Source organism: Drosophila navojoa, chromosome 3 (genome assembly GCF_054131105.1).
Source record: "Drosophila navojoa isolate 15081-1374.11 chromosome 3, UAZ_NAV_1.0, whole genome shotgun sequence".
Taxonomy (NCBI): domain Eukaryota; kingdom Metazoa; phylum Arthropoda; class Insecta; order Diptera; family Drosophilidae; genus Drosophila; species Drosophila navojoa.
In genome coordinates, this window is record NC_142891.1 from 25,861,306 (window position 1) to 25,884,305 (window position 23,000).

Consider the following 23,000-nt stretch of genomic DNA (forward strand, 5'->3'; position numbering starts at 1 on the left):
TGACCAATATATCAACAATTATTCGCACATGCAAACACACACGCACATACGTACTTTGTGGTCTCCTTCTGCCTAGTACTTAAATTTTAATATTACATTATATATTACACTCGCCTTTGATTGAACAAATTTGATATTTTACATGATGCATATTGCTTCGGTAGGCATTGCAGGAAACCAATATACTCTTTTCACTTTAAATTCCTAATTAGTGCCATTGTCTCAAATATACCTAATGAAAATTACAGCTGTGCTGGGCTGTCAACTAAATGAAATATCTAGCTACCCTAATGACCGGCACCGTCTCCTCCGCTCGCTATTGATGTCAACCGGCTGCGCCGTACCGTCACATCGATGACAATTTAAAGTCGTGACTGCCAGGGGACACGAAATTACTATGCTTAACTCATAAAGGCTGGAAAATTTAATTACATGCAATACTTGCCGCAGTCAATGGGCATTCGCTCTGGGGACCAGGTAAAGTAGGCGTTCCTCGGACACGACAGGCCAAAAGCAACAACAACAACAACAACAACAATAGAAAACAATTGGCTAGGCGTAGCCCGAATATTTAGACGGGCTTATAATCATTTCAGCGCGCAAAAACTTGCCTCTGACCCACAATGGGCTCCATGGCTGTGCCGCGTACCCGCCCCCTTGGGCATTATTTAATGCCCACCCATTTCAGTGCCTCTGCGGCCCCCACCCCCAGCCAGAACCGCCCGCCCGAGAACAATTGGTGTCAACAAAGCGCGGGCAGCTTGATGAACGCCTTGACTTTCACACGCTAATGAGTTTGTTTAAGTAATTTCAATTCATTTGTTAATTTTCAACTATTGTCTCTCCATTGACACGATTAGGGCGCCCTAGCCCCAACGCCCTGTCATACCAGCACTGCCATATCCTGCCGTCCGACCATTCGTTTGGCCTCGCTTGCTATCCATGTTTGCGTGCTCATAAATATCGGCACCATTTTGACCATTTGTGTTGGTTTATTTATCTTACTTTTTGTCAGTTCGTCCCGTCAGGGACTCCAAAGTCATTAAAACACACTCCTGATCCAATTGAAGATAATATACATACATATTAAGGATACTTATTCGTTATTATTGATTATTAATATCGTATTATCTTGGAGCATGCATCGCCTATGATATTTTACATGAATAAATGGAGAAATCTGTGTGACCCACTTGAGGTCATGAGAGTCGCAGGAGGGACGGTGTAGACGCACGGACAGGCGAGCAGACGGGCACACGGACGGACGGACGCACAGAGCGATGGACGGATAGACCGATCGACGGGCAAAACACGGACGGACACATATACGGTCGGACAGATATTCGAACGGACGGACGGACGAAACAAGAAACAGATAGACGAACAGACTGGAGACAAAGGTATAGACGGAGGAAATTCGGAGGAATTCGTAAGGATAATCGGAGGGTCAGACAAGGGGATAGACGGACCGACCAGTGTAATGGAAAGACAGACCGACGGACATGGGCGGACAGTCGGATGGACGGATGGATAGAGCGACAGATAGAGACAGACGGGCATTGCACAAACTCAATATAGTCATTCGTAATGAATGAATATGAGAATATACAGAGAGATTATTAGTACGATTCATTCATATTGTATATCATCAATAAGACCGCATGCCTTTGAAATAGCCATCAATGGGAAACTAGTCTAGAAATGTATCAGGTGAATTCAATTAAATTGTATCAAACTTTTTGCTTTCACAAAATCCAAAATACTTTTTCGGTTTTATGTCCCAGTAAATTCTTCGTTTCAACTAGCTACCAATGACCGTTTTGCAGCTCGACAGATTCGAGGCTGGCCAAGTCGATTGTTGAATCGAGACAGAGACAGGGGAACGGATATGCTAATGAAGATGCGAATGAGTCTGGCGGCATCGGCATGGCCGAAGCAGCCGTATCGCCTGCTGTCCTCAATGAGCGCCATGCTCCACCAGGGCCTGAAGGCGGGCAGGGAGAGCAGCGGCCAGATGCCAAAGCGAAAGCAGCAGATGACATCGCTGAAGAGCGAACATTTCGATATTCTGGTTATCGGCGGCGGTGCCATCGGCTGTGGCTGTGCCCTCGAGGCGGCCTCTCGCGGCTTCAAGACGGCCCTCATCGAGGCCGAGGACTTTGCCAGCGGCGCCAGCTGCAAGTCGAGCAAACTGATTGAGGGCAGCAACTCGTATTTGCATGCAGCGATTCAGGGCGCCGATCTGCAGCAGATCTTCATGCTGCAGCAGCTGCTGAACGAGCGGGCCACAATGCTAACGATAGCCCCCCATTTGAATCGCGTGCAGCCGATGCTGATGCCCATCTACAGTCCGTTGCGCCTGCCCCTCTATTGGCTGGGCCTGAAGATGTACGACGCCATGGCGGGCATGTCGAATGTGCGCGGCTCCCACTTCCTCTCCAAGCAGGCCACGCTCAATGAGTTCCCTTTGCTGCGCAAGGACGGGCTGCTGGGCTCGCTGATCTACTACGACGTCCAGCTGGATGATGCGCGCATGTGCCTCGCCCTGGCCATGACGGCGGTCAAGCTTGGGGCCACGGTGGCCAACTATGTGCGCCTGCTGAAGCTGATGCCGAGCTGCTATCAGGACTGCCGTGAGGTGCTCGTCGCCGATGCCCTGCAGGAGGAGTCGTTCATCATCAATACGCGGGTGATTATCAATGCGACGGGCGCCGGCACGGACGCGATAAGAAAACTGGAGGACTGCCGCGCCAATCCGATCGCAGTGCCCCACTTGGGCACTCACATCGCCTTGCCCGGCTATTATGGCTCCCAGAACTGTGGCCTGCTCTTCCCCAGCTGCGACGGCTGCGACGAGGCGCTGATCATGCTGCCCTTTGAGAATCGTCTACTCGTGGGCAGCATGGATGTGGAGCGTCCCGAGCCGACCGGCGAGCCGCCGGCCCCGACAGCCGATGTGGTTAACTGCCTGCTAAGGCATACGCGCCGCGTGCTCGACGACTGTGTGCAGTTGCGCGAGGAGCATGTGCTAAGCGCCTGGACGGGGGTGAAGCCATCCATCATGTGCCCAACCAATGCGGACACTGCGACGGACCGACACAACATCGGCCAGGACAAGGGCAAGGGCCAGGGCCAGGACCAGCAGCAGGACAAGGAGCCGCAAGTTGTGCCCAACTTTCTGCTCGAGGTTAGCGGCAATCAGATGATCACCCTGGCCGGCGGGCGCTGGAGCACGTACCGTGTAATGGCCGTCGATGCGATCAACACGGCCATTGAGTCGTGCCTACTGGAGCCGCATTCGGACGTGAGCGTCTCCAGCAATCTGTTGCTGGACGGCGCCGAGAACTTTTGCTGCATGCTGCCCCTCGATTTGGTGCAGGCATACGATCTGCCCATGGACGTGGCGCAGCATCTGGCCGAGTCGTATGGCAGCAATGCGCCCCTGTTGCTCTGCCCCAGCTACTGCCCTCAGCCGGACAGCCGGCAGCGCTTGCATCCGCAGTTTCCCTACATACAGGCCGAGGTGATCTACGCCTGCCAGCGTGAGTATGCCTGCCATGTGGTGGACGTGATTGCGCGCCGGCTGCGCGTGGCGTTCGTTGATGCGGCCGCTGCGCAGGAGATGCTGCCCACCGTGCTGGAGATAATGTCCGAGGAACTGGGCTGGGATCAGCAGCGGCAGCTGAAGGAGATGCGAATGGCGCGAAAATTTCTGCGCCAGGAGATGGGCCTCGGCGACATCATCACGCCCAAAAAGAACCGGCCGGAGAGCGAGCAGTGCCAGCAGGCGCTCGCCGGAGATTCACTTGCTTTCTCCCCAGCCATGGATCCGGGCTTCCCGGCGATTTCCCATGCTGACATGAACTCTCAGCCCAGCTGCACGGACACCTTGTCGAGGACGGTGCAGGCTGGCCTAGCCATGCATACGAAAGTGCCAATGATGTCAAGTGCATCAGCCACGAGGATTGGCAGCGGCTCGGCCCTAGCGAATGAATCGAGTCCAGTCCACAGAGCGTCTATGGTCAGAGGCACTTCGTCCGTCGGCCATTCAGTGCGAGGCAGCAGTGGCAGCAGTCGGGATTCCAAAAGGTCGACTGTAAGACGACGGGTGTCCGATAAGACACCAGATAGGCCAACAGGTCCCCCTGGTCCAGACAGACCAGATGGTCCCGATGGTCCCGATGGTCCAGATAGACCAGTTCGACTAAAGACCTGCAGCTTCAGTCCCTATGTCATACCTGACTCAGGGCCCGAAGGCGAGGCTCCACAAAAACTGGATGTCTCGGCCAAAGCGAAGAATGCCAGCGAAATGAGAACGGACCCACACAGGAAACTGAGTTCACCTGTGCGAAGGCCAAGTAAGAAATCGTCGAGCCGTGAAGAGCGCAAAGATCCTCAAGCTGAACAAGCCGAGCTGCCCTTTAGTAATGCCAGCAATAAAGGCAATAGGGCAGCGGGCAGCGGCAAGGCTCTAGAGGGCGGGGTTAGTCGAGCTGGCAAGAAAACGAAATCGCGTAGGACCTCGGCATCGGAAAAGCCAAAAGCAAGCGATTCGCCGGATATGGCAGCAGAAACCAGCAAACGATCCTCCAGCAAGAGGAAAACACAGCCAACAAGGATCGAAAAGTCTAGGCCCAAGCATTTTACTGCCGAAGATGTTGACAAAATGTATGGATTCCTGATGCGTAACCGCACCAGTGAAAAGGCGCCAGCAGACAAAAATCCACCCTCAGGGGATGAACCGACGTCAGCATTGGCCAATAGTAGCTATGATGGGACTTCTTCCTCGACGGCTGGCAGCGATCAATATTCAAGCAAGATGAGGACCGAAGTGGAGCGATCCCCGGTTGAACATCCACAATCTGGGAACTCAAACTCTTCTCTACCAGAGAGAGTTAACAGCGATGCGTCCATGGGTGAGACGACGCCAACTCATCCAAAGTGTGGCCAGAGCCCAGGAACATCGAAGCCAACGATGCCCGGCAACTCCTCCTCCTCCCCCTCCTCCTCGGGCAGTCCAAGGAAAAACAATAATACGCGATATGCATCGACGGTTTCAGCAGCTGAGAGCAGCACAGCGGCAACAGCTCCCAGCAGTGACTCGGAGGTGACCCTAATCATGCCGAGCCGTTCAGTCTCTCGGTTGAATGCGCCAAACGATCAAATCTCTGAACGCCTAATTGTCGGCAATGCTCTGGAGGTTGGCAGTCGAATTCACGATACGGTTACAATTCTACGCCATGCGACGGCGAGTCTTAAGAAAATTAAGGAAAATATGCGCAAATCGAAATCCATTAATCAAGTCTCTACGGATGCAACGAGCGCAAGTAACGCCAGCAGCATTGGCATTGCCCAAGACGTGAGCGAGCCACCTGAGCTGAAACAGCCTAAGCAGGCTGATGATGACAAGCGAAGATCGGGCATTGCGAATACTAGACAAAATGACAATGATTTAGGTACGAATAAATAAAACTGTGAATGCCGCTCCAGAAAAAAAAAGATATACAAAAAAAAAGCAACAGGAAAAAGACTCAAGAAAATACTTTAAAACTAAGACTAAGTGAAAATATGAATATAAGTGCACTTCTTATACACCGGCACACTAACGTCATTTGGTGTTCGGTGAGTGAGTGTGAAAGTGTGTTGAGTGCGCTACTTTATATTCACATATTCTTTTATATCATGACTCGGAGAGATGAACGTATAAAAGCGTTAAGAATCTGTCATAATAAAAGTCAATAAACATTGAGTTATACTATTTGTGTTTTTACAAGTCTATAAAGATGGGGGAATAAGAAATCCATATTTACCAAAGTACATAGGCATTGCCATTCATTATTTATCTTTGTATTTAGCTATATACATATATATATTTTTGGCGGATTTTCTTTCCTCTCGAGTCTTTTGTTTATTATTATAATTATTATTATTTATTTTTATCATTACCTGATAGTAAACAAAAATAATAATAATAATAATAATAATAAGAAGAACAAGAAGAAGAAGAATAGGAAGAAGAAGAGAAGAATAATAATAATAAGAAAAAAAAAAAGAAAAGAAGAAGAAATAATAATAATAGTAATAATAAATCATAATAATACTAATGAATAACTAATAATAATAATCAATATACTAAGTAAATAATAATAAATGATAATAATAAGAATAATAAAATAATAATAATAATAATAATAATAATTAATAATTTAATAAATTATGATTAATAATCATAATTAATTAATTAAATATAATTAATAATAATAATAATAATAATAATAATATCAAAATAAATTATAAAATATCGTTAAATGATAAATGAACAATCTAGGGAGAGAAAAATAAATATATCTGATTAAGTAAATATTTGAAAAATAAAAATTAAAAAAATAGCAACAATAAATAAAACATAAAAGTCTTTAAAAATAGAATTAATTTAAGATGTTGTTTTTTCCGCTTTGCCCGTCTCAAGAAACGAAAGCGACCATAAAAAACTCATTTGTGTAGCTAACGAGCATCCATTAGTCAAAATGGGAGCCACATGAAGCACGAGACTTGCTGAAGGAAAAATACTTATACCAGTACAGATGCCGCCCAATCAGCCAATGAATAAGGCAATATGTGAACGATAAGCATATATTTACTACAAGAAATGTCTGCACATAACAATAATTCAAAATGGGCTTCCTTATGCCTTATGGCATCGAGCAGTAGAAACACCGCCCCGCATGCTAGACAACAAAATTTGGCCAATTTATTGTTTTTATTTTTAAGGAGCAGGAGATACGACGCGTCGTCAGAAGTGTAAAATTTCCCATGTAACGGCAACTGCCAAAAGGAAAATCGATAGCAAAAAACAAGCTAAAAAATCAAATTTTTTCGCTGGAAAATCGAAACACAAATTGAACATCATGTAAATTGTCGTATTTCAGCCCAGCAGCCAGCGGCATAAATTGCCAATTAAATAGCCAAACATATGGCTAAAATAAAAGAAATAAATAAATTTATATCGGGTATATTTCAACTAATTGGTTGAAAAAATATGATGCGACACATGAACACAATATTTATGTGAAAAAAAATTGAATTAAACTCAATTTGTTATTTTTCTTTCTTTTTTTAATATCTACATTAAAAATTTTCATATTTCTGTTTTATTGTTTATTGGTTAAACTCATTTTGGTAACAAGAAAATTTTGCAAAATTAAAATAAGAACGAAAAACTTTGTTTACGAACGCGGTACCATGGCAATTTATTGTTTAGCAAAACAATATTTTTTTGATAAAAATTAATTTACAATTGGCATATTTGAATGGAAATTTACATCCGAATTTCGTGATATTTACTATTGTAGAAAATTAATATTTATGCAGCATGTTTGTATGATAATTCAAAAAGAAAAGTATATTTATATTTAAGCATAAACAGCTTCAAGCATGAACGTGAACAATAATTATCATTTCCTATTCTCTTCATATATTTGCACATCCACCTACATTCCCATTCTATCCTTAAGCTTTGTTAGCCAACGCAAATGCACATTCTCATCACACAAAGCACTTTTTTTTCAATTCCATTCCAGCCTTAGTGCTAAAATGAGAAATGGTAAATCAGCCTAAGCCACAAGCAGCCATAAATGAATTGCATTCATTTCAAATATCAGTTAGACACGCATTCAATTCTCAAACAATTTTTCACCTGCTGCGAGCTTTTAGCCCTTTGGCCAAGAGGCAGCTAATAAACATAGCTATTAAGCTGGTCTAATGCCAAACACTTTCGCTCTTTGCCACAGCACTCTTCCTGCTCTCTCTCTCTCTCTCCCTCTCTAGGCTGCCACTCTCACTCTCTAGGCTTGCTTCTATCGGGCTCTGCAATCGGCTGGTGTTTTTATGCTGATTAGCTGCGTTAACAATTTGCAGCACGCGAAACTATTTCAACAATTTCGGTGGGGCAAGAACTTGTGGCATAAATCGCCGCAGCGCCAAAATAAAAAGAATAGAGGAAGAAAATATGTAGTCTTTGTGCCAGTGCTGGCGCACGCCGCGAGCCAGTACAAAATTTTAATAAGCCAAGTCCAAAGTTTGTGAAAGTATTCGTAATAGAGGCGAAAGTGCATGCGGCGCACACGCGACTTGGCAATATGAAGAAAATGCCAGCCATTAGAACCACGCACTCACACACACACACACACACACACCACACACCACACACACACACACACAGTGCTTGTTATAATGCAGTCAAGGACATTTAGAAGAAGCAATATATGCGAACTGTATGCAAACACATATATGTATACACATATAAATACATACATACATACATACATGTATGTATGTGTATATCGTAAAGGAAGTATCACGAAAAAAAATGGCAAAAACTGAGAGCAAAATATAAATGTCAAACGGAAATGACGAGAAAATAGTATGCAATAAAATCTGCTTTACACAGAGCGCGGCAGACGCCTGTGGTAATGCGGGCAGCAGGAAGTCGCATTCATATGTGGTTTAAATTGAGTTTCATTTTTTGTTACACACATTTCATTTTTCTCGTTTTTATCCATTTATTTCCAGTGTGAGCAAATGTGAAACTTGTGTTTGTTACAAAATAGACTTTTTAATAGAGGGAAATGATAAAAATACATAAATATGTATATTTAAAGCACATTGCTTGTGTCTTATTTTTAAAGCTTTAGCTTTGGGCAGCACATTTTTGTGTTTCTCAAATAAAAATGAAACACATTTCATTTTAACATATTGCATTAGATCGCTCATAAGTAAATGTATAAACAAGTAATAACGTTGCAGTCGGGCGTTACCGACTGCGGAGTACTCATTCACACCCCATAAGCAATTTAGTAGCCAAATTGCCACGCCCCTACTGGGCGTAGACACCTCAAAAAATGAAAAAATTACAGGGTATTTTTGATGTGCCACGCCCCTAAAGAGGCGTAAAAATATTGTTTGGGGCACTTTACTATCAAAATTTGAAGCTTCTAGCTCTTATACTTTAGGATAAGTCCTTCATAGCGTGCAAAATTTCAGCATTCTAGACTTATAACTTTGTGAGATACAGTTTTATCCGATTTTCCATGCCCCCAATGGGCGGAGATTGTATATCCGCCAAGGCTGGTGATCTTCAACTAACGTGATTTCTGGTATATCGGAAAATGCATTTTCCGATTCAATAGCGGCGAAATGAACTGCGTTCATACGGACAGACGGACAGACGGACGGACAGCAAGACGGACATTGCACAAAACCAATATACTAATTCACTTCACGAATGAGTATAAATACCGAATTTAAAACCAAATATTTTAAAAGGCATAAAATAATTTGGGCAAATTTGACATGCATACTCGTTTCTACCATACGCAGTACGATTTTGTCTTGTTTTTTCGATAAATCATCCGATAACTTTTTTGTCGAGAATAATCGAAATTTTTGTTTTGCTTTTTTAGACTCATTTGAATAGTTTTAGACCTGGAAAGCTCAGATTTACCGTGTATATACATATGATGAATACAAACATTTTGTAATTTATAGAATTTTGATACCACGCCCCCTTCGCCCCCACGTATTTCGATTACTAGAGACGTGCTTTGGAATGTACATACATTTAAACATTACATTCTGAAAGTTGCATTAAGATTGTAGGTCTAGAAATTAAATTATTCAACAAATAAATTCTTATAATGATTAGAATATCAGCTTGGAGGGTTCAGGGTATCTCCTAGTCGAGCAGTCTCGACTGGAGTCTTCTTACTTGTTAAATATACTTATATAAATAAACATAAATTTTGCTCTTTTCTCTTCTGTACAAAGCACACATTGAAAGAGTGGGTAAAATTCCAGATAACACACTAAAAGCAGCTCTATTTATACGCTTCACTTGGCCAGTTTTTGCATATAATATTTTTCGCTTTTGTCATGCATAAAATCATCATATATCTTTCAACTACAAGTCTTGTGACTGCGAACTGAATCAGCAAACTCGTTGCTAGTCAGAGCCAAAAACTCCTTGAACTCACATATACAAAGGGAGAGAGAGAGAGAGAGAGAGACAGATACAGCACATTCAGCCACAACGAAAAGTGACAAACATGTAAGGCAAACAAATGTGTATTTCATACATGACCGGAGGATAGGAGGAGGAGTGTCCGGGAGGTAGATGCACATCTGTCAGATAAGTGCGGAGAGCATTCTCTGGCCCGCAGGTGACAAGTTAAACGTCTTGTAAGCATTTGCATATTCAGTATTCCCAAGAAGAATACAAATAATACCGGAAAGAAAAATAAAGATAATAAATAAAATGTATAGAGTAGATACCCAAGACTCTCTGCTATGATATACGCAAAATTTGCTAGAAATAAATAAATAAATAGCTCAAGAAAGAAAGACAACAAGCCATAGCACTAGGCACATCCTTTATCCGCAGCTCATTTCGAGGACATCAAAAGGGTTTCTCTTGCTCTCGTTGTTGGCCATGGCTTAAAGCATATTTGATTATGTCATGAAATATGCTGAAGGATCTAGACGCCGCCCTGTTTGCCAACCAAAAGATAAATTTCAGCATTATGCAAATATACAAAAAGCCTCACACACGCTGAGAAAAAGTGTTTGAAGACCTGCTACGAATTATTATGATAACATTTTTAATATGAAAATTTTAGGTCGCAACAAAGACAAGACAAAGAGGCAATTGAAATTCCTCAATATGCTCTAATAGCCAACGTAAAAGCTTTGCATTCAAATATTTTTCGGCATATTTATTGCAGACACTGTACTGGAACAGAGTATGATGGACAAATCCAAATATGGTAATCTTTAAATGTTTATCGAGTATGTGGAATACATATTTGTGTAAAATGTTTTATTATTTTTACAAAGTAAATAAAATAAGTAAATTTTTGTGTCAATGAAAAAAGTGGAAAAGAATTGGTGATAATTTCAGTATAATAAAAATTCAATCGAATTTAAAATTCAAATGTACACAAAAAATAATGTATATATTTGCATTTTTGAAATTACATTTGAATGAAGTCAACCTTCATTCAATCTTATTTATTATTGACTTTTAATTGTTAATTTTTTTATTTATCAAACATCATTTCTATTGCTGTTTATATAGATTTTTAAATGCGTGTTTGGTTTGCTTTTAAAGTTTTAAAATTTGCATATTTGCCTTTTAAATACGACTTGAGGAAATTAAAAAAAAAATATATATAGGACGTTGAATAATTATTGTAATAGGACCGTACCAAAATATAAAAAAAAAATAATAATAATAACAAAGAAACAAAAAAATGATAAAATTATAAACATTATTAAAGCAGTTCTACGATTGGTATATTAGTATCTTATTTTTCCATATGATTAATATATTGTCAATTCAATATTTATGTTGAATTGAAACTCAGCTTGCTGTTTAATATAGATAATTAATTTATCATCATACATGTTTATATACATATCAACATAGTATATACATATTACTGTCATAATTAAAAGCACTCGTAATACTTCCATAATCTCTCCTTAACATCGATTTCCCCCCACTGTGTCTGCTTCCCGCTCAGACCTGCTCAGCGGACCACAAATTTCAATCAATTAATCATTGAGAAGCCCATTGAAACAAGCTCATTAAATTATCAAAGTACTTACCCTTTGAAGGTATCTCGGCACGAGTGGGCGTGGCAGTCATCATTATGAGCACTATGGCCACGATGTTGATAATGTGTAGAGCAATGCCAGCCAAACGCCCATTGGCCGATGGGCGTGGCCGTACATGTCGCAGTGCAACGAGTCCAAGCATTTTTGCGATAAATCTCTGAAACGGGCAATAGGCGAAATTGTACACGAAAATGGCAGAAACACTTGATTAGAGTTGGGGTGGGTGGGGCAGTGTTCAGTTGATTGAGGGTTGAGGGGGAGGTTGGAGCTGGTGTAAAGGGGGGTGGCCGCACACACCAGCTGTAGAGGCTGCACCTGGGGGTGCTGCTCGCGTTGCCCGCGCAGCCAACCCACCAAACAGTTTCACCTTTAATCACTTAAATGGCGCGTAATCATCGGCAACAACAACGACAACAACAACAACGACAACAACATTGCAATCAACACCAGTGCCATTGAAATTGAGCGTCATGATGTTGTCGAGCCTGATGACGTGCGGGTTTGCCAGCACTTAACGGCAAATGTGGAAAATGTAGGCGTCTTCTATAGAGACCCAACACCCACACACCCGCCCTGGTCGTCTCCCCTTTTCCATCGGTCGCCATCGGACCGGATCCCGGATGCGTAGCGTTTGGCGAGCTGAAGTCAAAAATGTTGCTCATGCCCCTGCCCTAGTTAGGGGTATTTCGATTATGTGATTAAGTGCGTGGCCGAGTAGGGAATTCGCTTGTTTCTTTTGGATACTTTAGTGGATGTAAAAGTAGCTTAAACAAAACCATTATACCCTGATTTCCCATTTTCAATGGGTTCAGGGTATACGAATTCAGTATAACCTCGAAATATTTGGACCTAACAATTTCAACTATGCTTTTAAGCGATCTGAAAGCAAATGCCAAGACCAAAACCTTATTACTTTTGTTGATTATTCTTGAGATAGTCCTGTCTAGTTAATAATATATGTAGATATACTAATCGATAGCGCAGTAACTTTTTCATAACACTCAAACCTCATATGGAACAGGAATCGAGTATTATCTTTTCTAAGAATTTATTATATATCTAATCTTTGGATTTATTAATTATTATTATTTTTATTTTATTATTCTATTGATTAATATTATTTAAATAATTGATTGCTAATTTATAATTATTTATAAAATAAAATAAAAATATTAATCAGTGCACTTTAAGCTTAAGACAACCGAAACGAATTGTCGTTGAGCAGATATTATTTTAAAAATAAATCAACATAATTACAACTATAGTATATATCTTATCTCTTCACAGCTCAGAATAACATTGACTTTAGCTCATAAAATATAATAATATGCAAATATAAATATGATTTCAAAGTACTCTAATCTTGCTTGTTTAAGCTAGCCGTAATACAATATTATCTACCAATTCTTAGTGAATGTCAGCTCATCCAACACATCCAATGAAAATAAAAAAATAAATGAATATTCAGAACTGAAAAGTTTTGTTATATCTCGTTTACATTTTCAAAAGTGTATTCGAGATTCGTTGGAATATATTTCCTATGCATAGCTACATAGTTGGGCTGTAGCTTTCTGACTTTGCCGACGTTCGTTTGTTTGTTTTTGTTGTGCAGGAAATGGGGTCTGAGTGGAGCCCCCGCATGGGGGAGGGCACGGACAGTTAGGCTGTCGTCGAGTTGGCCAAGTAGATTTTGAGGCGTTGTTTTGACGTGTTTGCTACGCGGCTGGTGCGGCAAGAGCCAGAAGGCAGGACGCGGGCGGCGGAGCGCGGGAGGGCCGGTGCCTTGGCGAGGTAACTTTGTTGTTGCCGTCGAGATTAAGTTGAGACAATTAAATGAAATATGCTTAGACAGCATTTAGACAGTAATTTGATTTTGTGCCTTGCCTTTGATTGTTCAAGCTCCAATGTTTCGGTGCGGCAGCTGCGGGGGCTGAGCTTTAAAGTCTTTGAGCAATTATTGAAGCTTTAACTCGAATGATGCGGGTGTGTGAATCACTTAAAGCAATAAAAACTTAGAGCATTTTAAGACAAAAGTCCAATAAAGATTTTGCAGACAACACTGGCTCAACCTCCACATTTTAACACAATAAAAATATCATTTAACGATATTTGATTATTAAAATAACTGTCGATAATTAAACAAGTTTTTTGGCTTTGTTTTAATGCTCTTAAACAGTTATTTCTAAAGGCATTAACAAATTATCTATTTACTTCAAAAAAAAAAAAAAATATTTAATTAAAACAAGATTTGTTGATTTTAATTATTTTCAAATCATATTAAAAATATAGTCTAATCTTAATCAAAAGGTAACCTAACAAAAATTGTCATAATTTTACAATTATAAAAAAAAAAAAAAAGATATTAAAAATTAATATTTACAATAAATTTTCATTTGCCTTTTTATTAAATACATATACAAGTATTATCAAAAATTAATTGTTAATAGTATAAAACATTTCATGCATTGCTTCAGTTTCTATTTAATTTTTTAATTAATAATAATAATTCTACATAAATTACTTTTCTTTAGTTCTTAAAACTTATATAATTTGATAATTTGTTTAAAAAAATATATAAATTCCTTGAACATGTCGCAATAAATTTATTATTGTATCTCTCAAAGTTTTTGCTAATTTGTTGGTTCTGTGCAGCAAATGTGAAGCTATAAATTCAGCTAACTTCCTGGCAGAAACATAAAGAAAACTTTTAATTGTTTGCCGTTGATTTAAAAGCTAACAGCAACAAAAAACAAGAAACAAACAAACGAAAGAAAAACTATAAATCAAAAAAAAAAAAAAAAGAGAATAAAAGTAAAAAAAGGAAAACGAAAAAAACTGCCTGCAGACATATTTCAGTTGTCTTCAATTTGCGATGTCAAACTGTCGACGAACGTTTTGTGTGTTTGTTCGCACAGGGCTCGAATCAAGTTTGACAAATGAAATGATTACACAAAGTAAACACAAAACACGTTGAGCAAACCACCTGTCAGACAGCTGGCAGCACAAGAGAAGCAAGAGCAGAGCCAAAGGAAGCAAAATGAAAAGAAAAACACAAAACAAAATCACTAGCCGAAACTCAAAACGAAAATTCGTCGAGAGTGGGGAAAACAGCCAACGGGCAGCAAAAGCGACAGCTGCAAACATGGCAGCATTTTGCAAGCGGAAAGCCAAAGGAATATTATAAGCAACAATAAGAGCAACAACAACAACTACAGCAAGTGGGATAAACGGCAGCCGGCAGCCGGCAGCCAAAATGCCAAAATGCCAAAACCGAAGCGAACCGCATCACATCGCATCGCAGTGCAGCGCGCCCGAATGCCAACAAAATGGCAATGGTAACACTTCCGCTTCCGGCGCTGCGGGCGTTGTTGACGACGTTGCACGTTGAGCAAACTGTAGTCAAAGGCGATGCGCCAACAGGCAACAGCAACAGCAACAGCAACGACACGAGGCACGCAGGACGATAGGACGGACCACGGACGACGGACGACGGACGACTGGCGGAACACAACAAAGCTTGTTAGTGCGGCTCCCCGTTGACAAAAAACAACAACAACAACAACGACAGCAAATGCAACCATAACAAATTTTTGGGCAACCTTATGGGATGAACTGATTTACGAAGACATACCCTAGATTTTCAAAAAAAAAAATTATTTCTTTTGAAATACTTGCCGATTCTTAAAATATGAATTAAAATAATAAAATGCTTTAGCTTGCATAAGCCATAGATAAGTTCTAAAATATTACTTTACCTAACTAAAGAGGGCCAGAGCATATACATTATTTGAATTATGATTCAGATTAACTCATTCTCCTGTGGAATAGTCAAAGAGAGACAGCCCCTACCAGCCAATACAATAATTTAAAAAAAAACAAATGAAAATAAATAAATAAAAAATATATTTTAATATATATAAAACATATTCATGAAATATAAGTTTTTAGACTTTGATCAACGAAGTTTATAAAATTATTAACAAATTAAATGGATTAATTATTTACAAAATGAAAACTGTATATATAATAAAAGGTATTTAATAATTATCTAAGTTTGCTAGATGTATATATTTAAATCATTTTATAATTTTATTATTATTTCTTTTTTTCTTTTTTGGTATATATGTATATAATAAAAATGTTATCAAAAGTTATTAAAATTAATTTTTTTATGACAGTATTTAAATCCGATGGTCAACCATAAATAAAAATTCATCTATTTCTATATAGTATATTTATAGCTTATTTCTTAATTTTCATTTTCAAAATGCAATTTTTTTTAATTGCCAGACGAACGTTTGATAAAACATTAAAATAAAACCCGTCAGCGTTGAATTTTTTATGCGGGGTATGAAGACAAAAGACCCTTGGGCTTGATGTAGGTAAAAAAAAAGAAACTCAGACATAAACAATGGCGACGAAACGTACAAAAAATTTTAAACGCTTTTAATATTAAAGCGTGGGGATAGAGACACAAAAGCGGCTGGCGCGCAAGACCCCAGCTCCGCAGGTGAAACAGCCAACAAAATGCAACACGGCAGCAGGAGCAGTAACAGCAGTAACAGCAACAGGAGCAAAGGCAACAACAACAAAAAACTGCGGGGCCTTGCAAAAGGCCGCGAATATTTAAAAAATACCTGAAAAATTATTAACAAGGCGAAAATTCGCCACTCTCGTAACGTAGATGACTTAAAAGTATTCATGGAGGGCAGATTACAAATTGGCCAATATTGAAATGAAATGAAAGCAGCTCAGGTTATAGTTAGACAATGTTAAAAACAGTTTGTACAAAATAAAATAAAATAAATTTATTTCATTTCTTAACAAAAAAGGTAATCTTCTCTATATTTCTAGATTTATATGTTTATAAAATGGAAACATGATTGCTTCCCCTATAGATATAAAGATTTGGTAAAACTAGTCTAAAAAAAAAAAAATAAATAAATAAAAAATTAAAATTTACCAAAGTTATTTTAAAAATAAAAATAATATAATAATAAAGCACAATTATTAATAATAGGAAAATAAGATAACTTTGATGGATAAGAATTTGTAAGGTTTAAGAATGTTTTGAGAAGTGCTGAGCTTATCTAAATTTCACTCCAATCGAGATCAAGTATGACACATGCTCAAATATAAAAAGTTTGTCTTAGTTGAAACAGATATAAAATATATTATGTATCAAACTTCAAATGCTGACTAAGCGTTTCATTTAAAACCAAGCTCCTCTACATTTCACTCTATGCCACCTCATAGACCGGCTCTACCCCTACTTATTATGCATAAATATTTCAAATATAATATTTCCTGCAGTTTTTCAGCTTCACACATTTTGTGGCAATATTTACAAGCTGCCCTCATCACATAGAGTATGTCGCAATAAAACAATGCACAAAATCCTCAGCTAAAGCCACTGCTGGAGTGTGCGCTGCGAAATTCCTCAAAACAAGGAGCTGGGACTGCTGGGACTGAAGTTCCTGTCTTGGCCAGTTGCCCGCTGCTGCTGTGCGCTGCTGCCTCTTCGTGACGAAAATGCTTCGCTTAACTGGATTTTCAAATATTTATTGCAACAAATTATTTTGCTGGTTACAAGTCTAACCGACTCCACTACCCCCCGACGCCTGAGAGAGTGGTTTTTATGGCCATTTAGTTTGCTTCGTTGCATTGCCTGGATTTGCAGTTGGGCTTGCTCTTATTTTTTTTTTTTTATTCTCTGCCTTTTACCACTGCGGCTTTTTGCACAATTGCCAACATATTAGAGGTTTGCAAACACACATAAATATAAATATACATAATTGGGAGATATGAAACAATGTTTTTTCAGTATAACAATTAGACTTCAATTTAGTTTTGTAAAATATATTTATATAAAACATTTCAAAGTGAATAACAAAAATAAAAGAATTTTAATTTTTACAAATATATAATATAAAAAAAAATTTTTTTTTTGCCTTAAAAAAATTTATAACATTAAAATAGTGTTAAAAATGCATATATTATTTCATTATTATTTTTTTAATATTATTATTTATTTATTAATTTAAGTATATAAATTGAAAAATAAATATTTCAGTCAAGCTGCATTTATCAGCTAGTTTTCATTTTAAATCAGCTGATGCCACTTGATGAATAATACAAAAAATTACTTTCGGTTAGTATAGCAAAAATCCGGTATTCTTTTTTTTCACAAGATTAGTTATAGTTACTAAGTATTTTTAACCTGTAGATTCTATAATCGATAAGTTTTTTGCTAATTCGAACTTGATATGATGTTTATTATCAATAATAGTCATCAGAGACGAATTAGATATCATATTAAGATTCGTTAGGATTTTTAGAACTATCTTCATTTGTTAACGCAAAGCCTTTTTTCATAGAGTAATTCCATAGTATTTCGAAATCATATATTTAGATAATAAAATATGTATATATATATATTGCAATAATATTGTATTATATATATATATATAAATAATTAGCTAAAATTTTTTGTTTATCTCTCATTAAAAATTAAACTCTTTTCTATAGATTTCTGCTTATCCTTATCACATTCATCTAAATCAGTTTTCCAAGAAAAGTCTTACAGACAAACCAAAACAAACATGAAACAACATCGTCAGTCAGCAAACAAACGGGACTTTATCCATTTGCAATTAACAGATCAACTGAGACAAAGCGAGAGAGAGAGAGAGAGAGACAGAGATAGAGGTAAGTGAGAGAGAGGGTGTAAGAAATACATTCTAATTACATCAAATTAAGCACACAAACACACATACACGCTGCTGGTGAAGTTGATTAACGGTATCGCCGGCACGACGCGCCTGCTGCAATTGCTATGCCCGCGAGAATGGGGGAACTAACGGTGGGCAAAACTTTCACTTGATGCGTTCAGAACTTTTGTGAAGAGGGCTGCCAGTGGCTGGCAATTGACAACGACAACGACAACGACAACACTGACGACAACGGCAACGACAACGACAACGACAACGACGATGGCGACAACAGTAAAAATAACGCGACGAACAACATTTCGTTTCAAATCGTTTGCCAGCGGTAAATGGTAAGCACATAAAAACACGTGAACAACTCGCAAAATAACGGCGAAACTCGCGCGGCTATACAGTTAGACAGTTTAGTATTTTTTTGGTTAGACCCGCGTATACTGAACGCCGAACCATCCGCACAGAAGGACAACCGATGTACGACTAAATGCCAATGGCGTTGACTCGATTGGTGGAACGCCTGGGCCGAGCTCAGCGCTTCGCTCCAATTCGTTCGCTGTTCGGCTCCCACTCGGCTTTTCGAACTTCGAAACGGCTTGAGCAAGAGCACGAAACGAAGAGCAGCACTGGAAGTGTTCATTTCACTCGAAATGAATCTAGGCGAGTGAGAGCGTGTGCATGTGCTCCTGTCTAAGCGTAGTTGTGTGTGTGTGTGTGTGTGTGTGTGTGTGTGCGTGTGTGCGTGAATAGTGGCTGAGCGACTCGAGGCGAGTGGCCATGAGGCTGTCAAGTGTTTGGTTTAGTTGCTTAGTGCGTTGATAGGCGCACTGGGCGCTAAGCACGCGGCACCGACAAAGTTGATTGGTTGCCTTTTGGCCTCTGCCGCGGCTGTTGCTTCCAGTAGCAAAAGTCTTCAAATTCCCGTTGTGGTAAAGGAAGAGTAATTAAGAAGCTTCACAAGGTGCCTAGAAGAAATCGAATAAGAATTGTTAAATGAGGCAATAGAAAAGCGCAACAGCAAAAAATCTTTTCAGTTCTTAGAATTATTTAAATAAATAAATATTAAAATTCGTTTGAATTAAAAAATTATATATTTAAAAAAAATAAGTAAAAAGAATTATATTTATTCAGAGCAAACTTATCTTTTTTAAATATAATAGTAATACACTTCTTTGTATAAATAAGGGTAGGATAACACATTTATATATATTTTTAATTGAAATTGTAATTTTTAAACACACGATCAAAATTTCTCAAGGAATAAATATGTCTTGAGGAAATGATAATGATAAAGATGAATTAACGAATATGAATAAATAATATTGGATACATATATATATTTCACTCATATCTATATATCTTTCTACTGGTCGCATTATCTGTTTTTCAATTGATCTACCTATGTTATTAGCTAGCTCATTTTTGCAATATCCATGAAAATGTTTATAATTGCAAGTCACAGAGCGTTTCAATATCAACCTTTTACCAGCCTTTTGCCACACCTCCCAGGAACATTCAACTAGTTCTGCTGGACTACCTGAAACCCTCTTCAAACATCAGCTATTCAGTTTCACTTTTAACAACGGCAGCCTTCAACAGCTAAGCCACTCTTCACGTAGTCAAATTAACACGCAGACTAGACAAAAAATAAACTACAAAAAATAACTGCATAAATTGGCTTATCTGCAAAAGCACACAAAACTTGTTGTTGTTGTCGGGCTCTTTGTGTTTAGTAAATGTCAGAAGCAGCAACCAACAACAACAACTACAATAATAGCAGCAGCAGAGCAGCAGCAGCAGCAAGTGGCAAAACGGTCAACCACAATAAAATTATTCCACATACGCAACGTTGGCTCCTGGCATCATTTAGATAAACATAGCTGGAAACAAAAATAATACTGAATACAAAAAAAAAATATATTAAGTCGAAAGGCAAGCTGGGAACTGACCAGAGCTAAGCTGGGAACTTTAAAAAGTATATGGCTATAAATACATATATATATATATATATATATATATATATACATATGTATATACATATTAACTTACTGAAATGACAGAAAACTTAGAAATAAACATAGAAAAACCCGATGAATATACAAATATATATACGTCTGATATAATGTATATACATATAAATCATCGTACATCATATTTATCATAAACATGTTTGCAAATCTTCAAGGACGTCTGTCTACTTGGCCGAACGGCATGCGGCAACAGTTTAGGCCCCGTTCCTTGGCCCATCATTTTTCACCAGCAGCAACGGAAAGCCGTTTCGTGTTGATGATGACGATTATGATGGCAACCGAAAGCGTTGACAAACGTCACAGCTGGAGGATTACGAGGCAGGAGAGCCGAAAGCAAAAGTTCAAGCTGGCTGAAGCTGACCCCCGTTGATAAACATTCAAGACTTGTGTGGGTCTATCTATGTGAACATGTGTGTGCGTGTGGGTGTGAGTGTGTATGTGGGGCATTTATATCATATCCATATCAAAGCGCATTAACAAAGGATATTTAAAGTTTAGCACAAAATCTGACTATTTGTGGAATACCAAAAAAAAAATAGAAATGTTTATTTGGGTAAAAGTTGATGGATAGAGTTAAATGTAGAGATAGATAGATAATAGATGGAAGCTACTAGCTAAGATATTGTGTATATAAATAAAAAATTTATTATTATAAAAAATCGATAAATATTTATAATAAAAATTAAAAAATAAATGTGAAAGTAATATAGTACAAAATACTAAGAAATAAATTTTCAATTTATTTAAAATAATTTATATATTAAATTTAAAAAAATACATATATTATTTTTATAAAAAAAAAATATTTAATATTACAACAAAAATAAAGTATTTACTATTATAGAATAAAAGCTCTTATATTTTCTTTTTAATTTCTTGTATTTGAAAATGTTGATAGGCAGATCAATACATAATATATATATTATTTTCAGATTTAAAATGGGTACTTGAAAATATATAAATATTGCTATTAGAATAATATAATAAAATTATGTATGATTTTTAATTTTAACGTAACCCCAAGTCGAAATCTGAATATTAGTTTGCGCTCTGAGCCGAAATTTTAGCTTTAAAAATATACTAAAACTAATCATTTTCTATTATTTGTTTTAACATTTAAAAAGACATAAAGACAGTTAAAACAAAAATAAATTTAAAAATTTATTGTATCTTAAAAATTTAAATAATAAAACTTTAAAGCTAGAATGGGATAGTTATTTTCCGAAAAATCCAGGTTTTTCTACGTATATAACTAGATGCATAAACAGCAAATGAGCTCAAGTACTTAATTTTAACTAAATATTTTATGCAAAAATACCTTAATTGAAAATCTTTTTTTCTGCGGATTCTTTTCACCTTATTGTTCATCTATATACCTATATATCTATATAGATATATAGAGACTTCAATAATTGGATAAGCAGGTGTCTGTTTCTGTTTGCATTTAAGCTGAGATGCAATAGCCAACGCCTGGAGCTGTCAATCGTGTTATTTGTGTGAGCCAATTCGCTAGATCGAAACGAAATGCAGCAGAGCATTCGCTAGCAAATCCGCTTTGGCTGCAGAGCTGTGTAGCCCCGTCTCCTGCTTATGCCATTGTCGCCTTCTGCCGCCCCTTCTCCTCCTTCGCCCTGATGTCTTAAGAGCTCGCTGTGCGGATTGTCATTTAGCTGTAAGAAACGACACCCGAAAGTGCGGGCATTAAATGAAAGTTGCACTTGCCCCCTTCCTCCTCTCCTTGCACTCCTTCTTCGCCGTTGTATGCGTCTGCTTTTGGCCTTATTTTCGTAGCCAATGCTTCTACCTCTTCTTGTCCATTTTTGTTATCCACAATTGGCGTAAATTGCAAGCGCATAAAAAACTTTTAAGCAGACGGAATGGGAAATTGAGGATTGGCTTTTTCTACTGCTTCTGCCTCTGCCTCTGCTGCTGCATAATAGCGCCCAAGTGCCAAGTGTCAATTGATTTCTGGGCATGTGGGCGTGGCACTTGTGTGTGTGTGTGTCTATTGCTGCAAGCGCATTAGCAGCTACACACACAAACACAAAACAAAGCTGATTGCATTAAAAGCGCAAATTGCTGCCAAAATTCAAGAGCTCAGCAAATACAAAATAAAAATGAAAATAAAAAAAAAAATGAAAATAAAAAAAATAGAAAAAAAGAATAAAGTTTAAGCCAAGCTGCTTAGCAAAAACAAACAAAAAGTGAGACAACAATATAACTGAACTCATTTATAAGGCCCGAACAGCTACCAAAAGCCGGCCATGTACTTAACACAGCTGCAACAGACACACAGGCAATGTCTCTCTCTCTCTCTCTCTCTCTTTCATACACACTCTCGCTGTCTCTCTCTCTCTCTCTCTCTCTCTATAATGCCTAGAAACTCTCTGGCTGTTTTGGACAGACTTTTGTTACATTTGCCTTAGTGTCCTTTTATGCAAAGCTCTGCAGCTCTTAACTTGTTTTTACCTCAACACAAATTGATTTTAGCCCGAAATGCAGTCAAGGTACGAGCTCTAGAAAATGGTTGGCCAAATGACAAATTTAAGAGGCTGCCATCAAGAATTTATCACTT

General features: G+C 38.4%; 2 protein-coding genes across 5 annotated transcripts in view; one reads left to right on the forward strand and one right to left on the reverse strand.

The window, feature by feature from the left end:
- DIP-kappa (Dpr-interacting protein kappa) overlaps positions 1-18,874 on the reverse strand; it is a 200,391-nt gene extending 181,517 nt beyond the window's left edge. For 3 of the 4 annotated variants that reach the window (XR_016196390.1, XM_089257272.1, XM_089257270.1), the window contains exons 1-2: positions 18,450-18,874; positions 11,665-11,830 (exon numbers count right to left, since the gene is read on the reverse strand). Coding sequence is in view for 3 of the 4 variants with exons in the window: in XM_089257272.1 (XP_089113398.1) it covers positions 11,665-11,815 (151 nt within the window). In the remaining variant the exon portion in view is untranslated. Of the gene's footprint in view, positions 1-11,664; positions 11,831-18,421 lie in introns of all 4 variants that reach the window. The other variant, XM_089257271.1, reaches the window with a different exon arrangement.
- On the forward strand, positions 1,660-5,747 carry Gpo3 (Glycerophosphate oxidase 3). Its single transcript, XM_030387508.2, has one exon. The coding sequence runs from the start codon at positions 1,889-1,891 to the stop codon at positions 5,468-5,470; it is 3,582 nt and encodes a 1,193-aa protein (XP_030243368.1). The 5' UTR covers positions 1,660-1,888; the 3' UTR covers positions 5,471-5,747.
- Positions 18,875-23,000: the final 4,126 nt, after the last annotated feature.

Bases quoted from the DNA above. Each gene is read 5' to 3' on its own strand.
- Gpo3 (XM_030387508.2), top strand. From the start codon at position 1,889: ATGCTAATGAAGATGCGAATGAGTCTGGCGGCATCGGCATGGCCGAAG.